This window comes from Eurosta solidaginis, chromosome 3 (genome assembly GCF_040869045.1).
Source record: "Eurosta solidaginis isolate ZX-2024a chromosome 3, ASM4086904v1, whole genome shotgun sequence".
NCBI lineage: Eukaryota > Metazoa > Arthropoda > Insecta > Diptera > Tephritidae > Eurosta > Eurosta solidaginis.
Window position 1 is genome coordinate 281,992,127 of NC_090321.1, and position 10,133 is coordinate 282,002,259.

At 42.1% G+C, this 10,133-nt stretch overlaps 2 protein-coding genes across 2 annotated transcripts; one reads left to right on the forward strand and one right to left on the reverse strand.

Annotated features, from left to right (window-relative positions):
• The first annotated feature begins 702 nt into the window (after positions 1-702).
• On the forward strand, positions 703-3,549 carry Non1 (nucleolar GTP-binding protein 1). The gene is made up of 4 exons (XM_067776764.1): positions 703-847; positions 1,008-1,282; positions 1,347-1,677; positions 2,241-3,549. Exons 1-4 carry the CDS (start codon positions 800-802, stop codon positions 3,540-3,542), a joined length of 1,956 nt encoding a protein of 651 aa, XP_067632865.1. The 5' UTR covers positions 703-799; the 3' UTR covers positions 3,543-3,549.
• A 1,612-nt stretch (positions 3,550-5,161) lies between these two features.
• ODA-Dnal1 (Outer dynein arm dynein axonemal light chain 1) lies at positions 5,162-9,891 on the reverse strand. Its single transcript, XM_067778323.1, has 3 exons — positions 9,740-9,891; positions 9,554-9,665; positions 5,162-5,464 (listed from the first exon to the last, which is right to left on the reverse strand). The coding sequence occupies exons 1-3, from the start codon at positions 9,889-9,891 to the stop codon at positions 5,162-5,164; spliced, it is 567 nt and encodes a 188-aa protein (XP_067634424.1).
• Between the last annotated feature and the right edge of the window lie 242 nt (positions 9,892-10,133).

The window sequence follows — 10,133 nt, forward strand, 5'->3', positions numbered from 1 at the left end:
AACGCTTGCAGAACGGCAAATTAACTTTTTAATCAAGAGTTAACCTTGCATGAGGGGTTAAATTCACACTTGGTTATAGTATAGAGCAGGGGTCGACTGCTAATACGCGTCAAGAGAGGTGTCAAACTACACGTCCTGGCATCACTATTATTAATCGCAAGGCGGAAAATAAAAATGATAACTCGCGCAAAAGATATAAACGAAAAACCGAAAAATGAACAGTGGGTCCCTCCTGAACCGGGGGTGGGATCCATAATATTTTTGCGCAGAACACCTACCTGTGTTGGCGGACGTTGACCGAATTTATAAAAAATTACCTTGACCGGTCCACCAATGGGGTGTAAACAAAGTGCGTGCAAAATCGCTTTGCACACAGACAACAACATTGCAACAACCACATGAATATTGCCTACTTCAAGTCCTGACAGAGATAACATTTTTTTTTTGCCTTCGAATTATTGTTGTCACCCGCTATTTTGGATGCGACCCATTATCTAGACTTTTACCTCAAACCTCTGCAAATGGCCCTATTTAATTTTTATTCTCAAACTTCCAAAAACTTGGGTTCATACGGGTTAATTGGTTTTTTATGCTACACTCCGATAGATGGCGCTAACCTAAATGTGTTTTGTACTTTTCAGTGGAAGTTGGCAATGCTAAACAACCAGCTGGTTTTGACGTGTGTTTTGCCAGCCACTTTCTTTTTCTGTTTTGCATTGCACCGCGTGGACTTCCTTCGCAACGCAATCGCATTTATTTTAATTATTTGACGTGAAAATAAGTAACATTTCACATCAAAATGAGTTTATACAACTTCAAGAAGATCATGGTGGTTCCGCCAGCAAAGGTACACACAGAATTATGAAACGTAAACAAACCAAAGCCTGGGAATGCGAGTGGAGCACCAGTCTCATAACCTCACTGTCCGTGGCTTTCTTGGTTTGGCATTAATGGCTGAAAAATTGCATACTAAATTATTATTATACTGTTTCTTTTTATAATGGCAGGACTTCATCGATATTATGCTATCGAAGACGCAGCGTAAAACGCCAACGGTTGTCCACAAAGGTTACAAGATTACGCGGATTCGTGCGTTCTATACAAGGAAAGTTAAATTCACACAGCAAAATTTTCATGATCGTTTGTCACAAATAATACAAGATTTTCCGAAGCTGGACGATGTTCATCCCTTTTATGCTGATTTAATGAATGTTCTCTACGATAAGGATCATTATAAATTGGCTTTGGGTCAACTTAATACTGCGAGACATCTCATCGACAAGTAAGTTTATACAAACTATTTATTAGGAATAATCAAATTCACTTGATAAATTTCCAAATTATAGTGTGGCCAAGGATTATGTGCGTTTGTTAAAATATGGTGATTCTTTATATCGTTGTAAACAGCTGAAGAAAGCCGCGCTGGGTCGGATGGCTACCATTTTGAAAAAACAAGCGTCTAACTTAACATATCTGGAGCAAGTTCGTCAACATTTGTCACGTTTACCCACTATCGATCCCTATTCGCGGACGATTATAATTTGCGGCTTTCCAAATGTAGGCAAATCTTCATTTATTAATAAAATCACTCGTGCTGATGTGGAGGTGCAGCCATATGCTTTCACTACTAAGTCGCTATATGTTGGACATACGGACTACAAATACTTGCGCTGGCAGGTGAGTTCATGCGCACAGACTTATGTATTCATTTCTAGGCTTAAAATACAATAGGCACATAGGCTTAATATTCATTTAGGCATGCCATAGAACCATGTGATTCCAATCAGCATATTTACTAGCGTGACAAACGGACGAGTCTGGGAGCCACTCTTTTAAGGGAGGTTAGAAAGGACGCGTTTCCAATCCTCCAGTGCTCCCAGCATAAGACAACGAAATTTGGAACATATATTTATATTTTTTTTATATTTTTCAATTATAATGGTATTTTAAGCTACCGGAATTTATTAGTCTTCGATCAACACAGCTAAACATGTATTTGGATGTTGGAAATAACGTGTATCCAATCACCCCTCAACTTTGTTTAGTAACGACGCTTTCACTACAGTTGATTATTTTTAAAATATCTTGAAAGAATACTTAAAACATTTTTTAGGAGTCTTACCGGCCTATTTATAGGATGGAAAATTTGAGATTCGACTGTTTATTAAGAATAATATATCAAAATAAAATTCAAGTACATAGACATTTTTTCAATAATTAACTTTTTACAAATCTTACAGGTTATCGATACTCCCGGAATATTAGATCATCCTTTGGAAGAACGTAATGTTATTGAAATGCAAGCCATCACAGCGTTGGCTCATTTGCGAGCATGTGTATTATATTTTATGGATATTTCGGAACAATGTGGCCATTCGCTTGAAGAACAAGTCAAACTGTTTGAAAGCATCAAGCCTTTGTTCACTAATAAACCCTTGATTTTGGCAGTCAATAAAATCGATATCTTAAGCCTTGAGGACTTACCGGAAGAACGTCGTGCTATTATCACAAAGTTGCAGGAAGATAAAACCGTGCCGGTCATGTTTACATCAACTGTGAGCGATGAAGGTGTAATGGAAGTCAAAATGGAAGCTTGTGAGCGACTACTCTCATTCCGTGTGGATCAGAAAATGCGTACAAAGAAGGTTGATAATATTCTTAATCGTCTGCATGTGGCTATGCCGGCTCCTCGCGATGAGAAAGAGCGTGCCCCATGCATACCCTCGCAAGCACTCGCACGTTTAGAAAAGAATGCTGAAAAAGCGGAACGCAAACGAAAGCTTGAGAAAGAAATTGAAGAGGAAATGGGCGATGATTACACATTGGATCTTCAAAAGCACTACACAGAAATACCCGAAGAAGAACGCTATGATGTTATACCTGAAATATGGGATGGTCACAATATTGCCGACTATATCGACCCCGATATTTTCTCGAAATTGGAAGAACTAGAACGTGAAGAAGGTATGCGAGAAGAAAGCGGCTTATACGCGCCACCTGATATGACCATGGATGAGACACTCAAAGAAATTCGTGAAATGGCAAAACAAATTCGTGGTAAACGTTTCATGTTGCGCGACGAAAGGCGCCTGTCTTCGAAAAAGAACAAACCACAAATTCCACGCCACAAGCAACCAAAAGTGCGTGATCGTTCTGTGGCTAAATTGCGTGAAACTATGGAAAATCTTGGCGTTGATATGTCGGGTACAGAAAATGCCAACTTTACCAAATCGGTTGTGGATCTACGACGTAGTCTAGTACCCGTAGGTACGAAGAACATAAAGAAGCCATTGTTGGATAAGGAGTCATCCGCTGTAGTGAAGGCTACAGGCAAACCATTGAAACGTGCACCATCACGTGACACCTTGGGTATCAAGAATGTGGCATTGAAGAAAAAGGCGCAATTGATGGCGAAACGTGATATTGCAAAGAAGGTTACCCGACTGGGATTAAAAGGCGAAGCCGATCGTTTTATTGGCACCAAAATGCCAAAGCATTTATATTCTGGCAAGCGGGGTAGTGGTAAAACCGATAGACGATAAACGAAAACTGGAAAAAGAAATATACTACATACCAGTAGGGGGTGAACGGGGTGGGTAAATTTTGAAATATTTAGCTTTTCTTATGTATTATAAAAAACTGTGTGCTTTAAATAGCCTTTAAAACAGTTTAAGTACGTATTTAACTAATAAATATGTGAATATCAATGATATATGAAACAAATTAAAAAAGGATTAGCCTGGTTTCATTGGGCCACTTGAGGGCAGCGCGCTACCACAACGTCCATTTAAAAACAAAAAAAAAATACAAAAAAAAAAAAAAATTGCTTAATGTTTGTATACGATATATCCAGGATCTAACTTTCAAATGTAAATCTTTTTACAAATTATGTTACAAAGTGAATGTTGTGCTATGCCGCATGAAACTTTTACTTACCTCCTTTAGCGTAATTAGTCATATGTCTAAACCCCTTGTATAAGTTGCTTGTATGCTGTTGAGGCATCTCTCAAGTTGTGCTCACGTGTGCGGAGGGTGATTTTGGATAAGTAAAAGTTGAATATATTGCAACGTACAGATCAAATCATAATTGAGTTGATTTTATCAGTATTGGAGGTGAGGCCGTATCATAAAGTTGTCTGTTGTGATGCCCTGGTTTGGAAGAATTTACCCGGAGCCGCTTTTTCTCCATGTTGTTGTAGCAATAAGGTTGCTCCCCGAAGGCTTTGGGGAGTGTTATCGATGTGATGGTCCTTTGCCGGATACAGATCTGGTACTCTCCGGTAACACAGCACCATTAAGGTGCTAGCCCGACCATCTTGGGAACGATTTATGTGGCCACATTAAACCTTCAGGCCATCCCTCCCTCCCCACCCCAAGTTCCATGAGGAGCTTGGGCTCGCCAGAGCCTCGTCTGCTAGTGAAACAGGATTCGCCGCGGATAGGTGAGGTTGACAATTGGGTTTGGAGAAGCTATATATTGCGCTGGCAACCTGAAGGGGTTGCGCTACACAGCCCCTTGAATCTGGTATTTTAGTCGCCTCTAACGACAGGCATACCTACCGCGGGTATATTCTGACCCCCTAACCCGCTCCATCTTATTACTCTCTTAGGTATGGAGTACCTCTGCCTCGCTGTGTTTAGACGCCGAAGAAGATATTGCGTGCAGAGCTTGGGCTTTTCCGCCTTCGGATTATTGTTCTCGATATTAATACGCGTCTTTTGACACCCCACTTGATATTTTTGGTAGCGTATTAGCAGTCGACCCCTCAACTAGACTATTACCCTAATATTAAATATATAAATAAGTAATAAATTTGAACTAGTATTAAGTAAACATTTCAAATATGACACTGTAAAAAACCATGTCTTATATGTGCATTAAATAAATGAATGAATGAATATTATTAACAGGTTGACTTAGCACATTTACACATCATTGCCCACAGCACGTAAAAATTAAGAATTTAAAAATTTTTTTTGTGATCAATGTATTTTGAGTTCAGTTTTAAAACTCCATTAAAATATAATTTTTCAAAAAAAAGTGACTTAGCACATTTTCACATTAAGCTAACGATATGTATATTTTTTTATTTTTATTAAATCTATATTTAGGGAATTAATCAATATATTTAAATATGCCCGACATATATAAGTGTGTACATTACAGAACCGATTCTTCATTTAAAACTACTGGCTCTCCATCCAATTTTCTTATTGTAGGTAAACGTTTTATACACTCCGCCCTCCATGTAGCCTCATCCATACCTTCGGATATGGGATTACCAACCACAACAAGATCCTCTAATGTCTCTAATTCTTGCAGACGACAAAGTTCACTCCAATCTTTTATAAGGTTATTGCTTATATAAAGAACACGTAGAGCTCTCAAGACGGAGAGACCTTTAAGTTTCTCGATTAAATTATAACTGAGCCACAATTCGATAAGGGTTTCAGCAACAGCTTCCTGAAAAGGATAAACATTATCACGATGGTAAAAGTCTAGTTGAAGGGTCAACTGCTAATACGCGTAAAAAATATTGGGAGAGGGGTCAAAAGACACGTATTGACTTCGACAACAATAATCCGAAGGCGGAAAAGAAAAATTGTATATCTGTTCGGAGATATTTGCAGTTGAAGTTGTGGTTGTGGATTTTCATGTGGTTGTGGTTCCAAAAAAAAAAAAAAAATGTGAGCATAAGTGTTTTGCGTGGATATAGTTTTGGTCTCCAACCGGTGTTGGACCCACTTAGGGTAATTTTTTATAAACGCGGCCGAAGGCCGCCAATGCAGAAAGGTGCTCTGCGCAAAAATACTATGGATCCCACACCGGGTGTTGGAGGGACCTGCGGGTCATTTTTCGTTAATATCTTTTGAATGAGTTAAAATTTTTATTTTGCGCCTTCGGATTATTAATACTGATGGCAGGACGCGTCGTTTGACACCTCTTTCGATATTTTTGGTAGCGTATTAGGAGTCGACCCCTGAACTAGACTATTAATAATACTCTTTTCACTGGTACATCGAGGTATAAAAAAAACTTTATTGGTTGGACGGCAGTGAATTTTGGTAGGTTCGTGTAAGTCTTGGAGGGTGGGGCCGTGTGTAGAAGTCCACGAAAGTGGGGAAAGCTTCTGACCGCCATTCACCTGGTAATGGCCAGAGCGATTCTTTTGCATGCGGTTCAAGCAGCTCACTACTGCCGGTCGCTTGCGGCCAAGTATCCTCTGGGTAGCCGCTAAACACCCGTTTAGCGGTGAGCTAATGTGAGAAGGCGACAACCTGGCTAGGCCACTCTGACATAATCGGTTTAAGGGCTAGCCGGGGGGAGATTTCATCGGCAGCGTCTGTACACCTCTAGGTGCGGCTGCAAGCGGGCGTCTGTCTTGGAGCAAGCGGCTCGCTATATAAACGTGCCAAGTAATATTTTCACCCCCGCTGAGCGGGTTGTGCGCTGGGCTTGGGACCCGCCACGTAAAACCATACTCCAATGAAATATAACAACAAGCCTCGGATAAATACACTCTCTATTGCTGACGACCATGGCAAACGTTTGAAGGACAATGAATTGAGGGCATGCACCTGGAACGTCCGCTCCCTGAATGGGATTGGTGCAGATGCCCGGCTGGTTGATGTCCTCGTCAAAGCAAAATCTGACATCACCGCCATCCAAGAAATGCGTTGGACGAAGCAAGGAAGAAAGAAGATCAAAAATTGTGACATATATTGGAGTGGCCATGCGAATAAGCGCAGTTTCGGCGTCGGATTCGTGGTGGGAGAGAGACTTTGTCGCCAAGTGCTGGCGTTCACGCCTGTGGACGAGCGTCTCGCCGCTATTCGAATAAAAGCAAAATTTTTTAATATATCATTCATCTGCGCCCATGCGCCGACAGAGGAGAAAGACGATGAGGTGAAAGACACTTTTTATGAACAATTAGAACGCACATACGAGCGCTGCCCCCGTCATGATATAAAAGTCGTGCTTGGCGACTTTAACGCCAGGGTGGGCAAAGAAGGTGTTTTTGGCCCTACAGTCGGAAAGTTCAGCCTACACAATGAAACTTCTCCTAACGGACTGAGGCTGATTGACTTTGCCGGTGCTCGAAACATGGTCATATCAAGCACGAGGTTCATGCATAAAAAGATACATCAAGCTACATGGCTGTCTCCTGATCGAAATACTCGCAATCAGATCGATCACGTTGTGATAGACGGACGGCATGCCTCCAGTGTTTTAGATGTGCGAACGATCCGAGGACCTAACATCGATTCGGACCATTATCTCGTTGCAGCCAAAATACGCACCCGCCTCAACGCGGCTAAAAACAAGGAACAAAAAACACAAGGAAAGCTAGACGTCGAAAAGCTTCAATCACAACAGACTGCCAATGATTTCGCAACTCGACTCTCACACCTGCTCTCTGAGGGCACAACTCATCCTGAAGGAATACAGGAGCAGTGGGAGCATATCTCCAAAGCACTTCATACTGCCGCCGAGGAAAAAATTGGTTACCGGCGGCCACGAAAAAACAACTGGTATGATGAAGAATGCCGCGTTGCAACCGAAAGAAAAGACGCTGCCTACAGGGCTACGTTAAAAGCGAGCGCGACAAGAGGAGTGTGTGAACGCTATCGTGAGTTGAAAATGGAAGCGAGACGCCTTTTCAGGAAGAAAAAAGCAGAAGCAGAAAGGCGTGAGTGCGAGGAGCTTGAGCTGCTAGCCACCAGGAATAACGCCCGAAAATTCTACCAAAAAATACGGCGACAGACGGAAGGTTTTAAGACCGGGGCAAACTCCTGTAGGAATGAAAACGGCGACCTTGTAACTGATGTCCAGAGAGTGCTTAGATTATGGAGGGAACACTTCTCTGCTCTCCTAAATGGAGGCAGCAGTTCACCGCGCAGAGATGAAGAACCCGATCCCGCAATCGATGATGATGGAATATATGTCCCCCCGCCCGATTATGCCGAAGTTAGAATAGCAATAACCAGATTGAAAAACAACAAGGCCGTGGGCGCTGATGGATTGCCTGAGGAGCTATTCAAGTTCGGCGGCGAGGAGTTGGTAAGGCGCATGCAGCAGCTTCTTAGCAAAATATGGGCGGACGAAAGCATGCCCGACGGTTGGAATCTAAGTGTTCTTTGCCCAGTCCACAAGAAGGGGGATACTGCAAAATGCACCAACTATCGTGGAATCAGCCTTCTTAATATCGCATATAAGGTCCTTTCAAGTGCATTGTGCGAAAGATTGAAGCCCACCGTGAACCGGCTGATTGGACCTTATCAGTGCGGCTTCAGACCTGGTAAATCTACCATCGACCAGATTTTCACAATGCGCCAAATCTTGGAAAAAACCCGTGAAAAGAGAATCGACACACATCACCTCTTCGTCGACTTTAAAGCCGCCTTCGACAGCACGAAAAGGAGCTGCCTATATGCCGCTATGTCTGAATTTGGTTTCCCCGCAAAACTTATACGGCTGTGCAAAATGACGCTAAGCAACACCATCAGCTCAGTCAGAATTGGGAAGGACCTCTCCGAGCCGTTCGAAACTAAACGAGGTTTCAGACAGGGTGACCCCCTATCGTGCGATTTCTTTAATTTGATGCTGGAGAAAATTATACTAGCTGCAGAACTTAACCGCACTGGAACAATATACTATAAAAGCGTGCAATTACTGGCATATGCTGATGACATTGATATCATCGGCCTAAACACCCGCGCTGTTAGTTCTGCTTACTCCAAGCTGGAAAAAGAAGCGGTAAAGATGGGTTTGATGGTGAATGAGGACAAAACGAAGTACCTGCTGTCATCGAGCAAAGAGTCAGCGCATATGCGCCTTGGCAACCACGCTACTGTTGGCAGCCATAATTTCGAAATAGTAAAAGACTTCGTTTATTTGGGAACCAGCATCAACATTAGCAACAACATCAGCACTGAAATCCAGCGAAGAATCAATCTTGCCAATAAATGCTAGTTTGGACTAGGTAGGCAATTGAAAAGTAAAGTCCTCTCTCGGCGAACGAAAATCATACTCTACAAGTCACTTATCGTACCCGTCCTGCTATATGGGGCAGAAGCATGGACCATGACAACAGCAGATGAAGCGGCTTTGGGAGTGTTCGAGAGAAAAGTTCTTCGAAAGATTTATGGACCTCTACGCGTTGGCGATGGCGAGTACCGAAGAAGATTTAATGATGAGCTGTACGAGCTATACGCAGACATCAACATAGTCCAGCGAATTAAAACGCAGCGGCTGCGCTGGCTAGGCCATGTTATGCGAATGAAAGATGATGCTCCGGCCAAGAAAGTGTTTCTATCGGAACCCGCCTATGGAAGCAGAGGTAGAGGGCGGCCCCCACTCCGTTGGAAGGACCAGGTGGAGGGCGATTTGGGCTCCCTTGGTGTGACCAATTGGCGCCGGTTGGCGGAGCGAAGGAGCGACTGGCGCGCCTTGTTGGACGGCCATAACCGTTTAGACGGTTAAGCGCCAATTAAGTAAGTAAGTCGTGTAAGTCTTAGCAAGACTTCATTAATTTAAAAAAAGTCAACTTACCAAACCCGATACATTTTTTATATAATTTCTCGAGAGCGACAACACACGCAGATTCTTCATACCATTCAAACCGAAAATTTTTTCTATCATATTGGTAGATAAACTTAGACGTCTGAGAATTAATATAAAATTTTAGTTCATGTGTACGAAAACGATTAAAAATATCTATCGCGCATATGTACTTACTCACAATTAACCAACGTACTAAGCGTATTGTCCATTTTCTCTATGGGCGGCCATTGAAATTGTAATTCGACAACTTTGGATTCGACAGCGCTTTGCTGTTTACGCTCTTCCCATCGTTTTAAAGCTTCTTTGATTGTTGTGGCTTTTGACATTTATGTTTTAAATGGAAGTTAGTTTTTTCAAAGTTCACTTGCAATCTTATCTACTTGTTTAGAAGTGGATTGATCAAACAAAGAGGTTGTTATGGGTTATCCGATGCAAAAAAAAAAAAGAGATTTAAGGGCATATGGATTTTAAGTGGTGGAGGGAGGGGGGGGGGGGGGGGTAAAGAGTTGCAGATGATGTTTTCCATAATAAAGGAAAGCATCGTGAGGTTAAGGTGTGCATAGCTTTT

Excerpts from the sequence above, each read along its gene's own strand:
- Non1 (XM_067776764.1), top strand. The coding sequence starts at position 800 with ATGAGTTTATACAACTTCAAGAAGATCATGGTGGTTCCGCCAGCAAAG. Across the intron at positions 848-1,007 it reads TGGTGGTTCCGCCAGCAAAG|GACTTCATCGATATTATGCT; the intron begins GTACACACAGAA and ends TTATAATGGCAG. Across the intron at positions 1,678-2,240 it reads ACAAATACTTGCGCTGGCAG|GTTATCGATACTCCCGGAAT; the intron begins GTGAGTTCATGC and ends CAAATCTTACAG.
- ODA-Dnal1 (XM_067778323.1), bottom strand. The coding sequence starts at position 9,891 with ATGTCAAAAGCCACAACAATCAAAGAAGCTTTAAAACGATGGGAAGAG. Across the intron at positions 9,666-9,739 it reads AGTACGTTGGTTAATTGTGA|ACGTCTAAGTTTATCTACCA; the intron begins GTAAGTACATAT and ends ATTAATTCTCAG. Across the intron at positions 5,465-9,553 it reads TAAAAAATGTATCGGGTTTG|GAAGCTGTTGCTGAAACCCT; the intron begins GTAAGTTGACTT and ends TATCCTTTTCAG.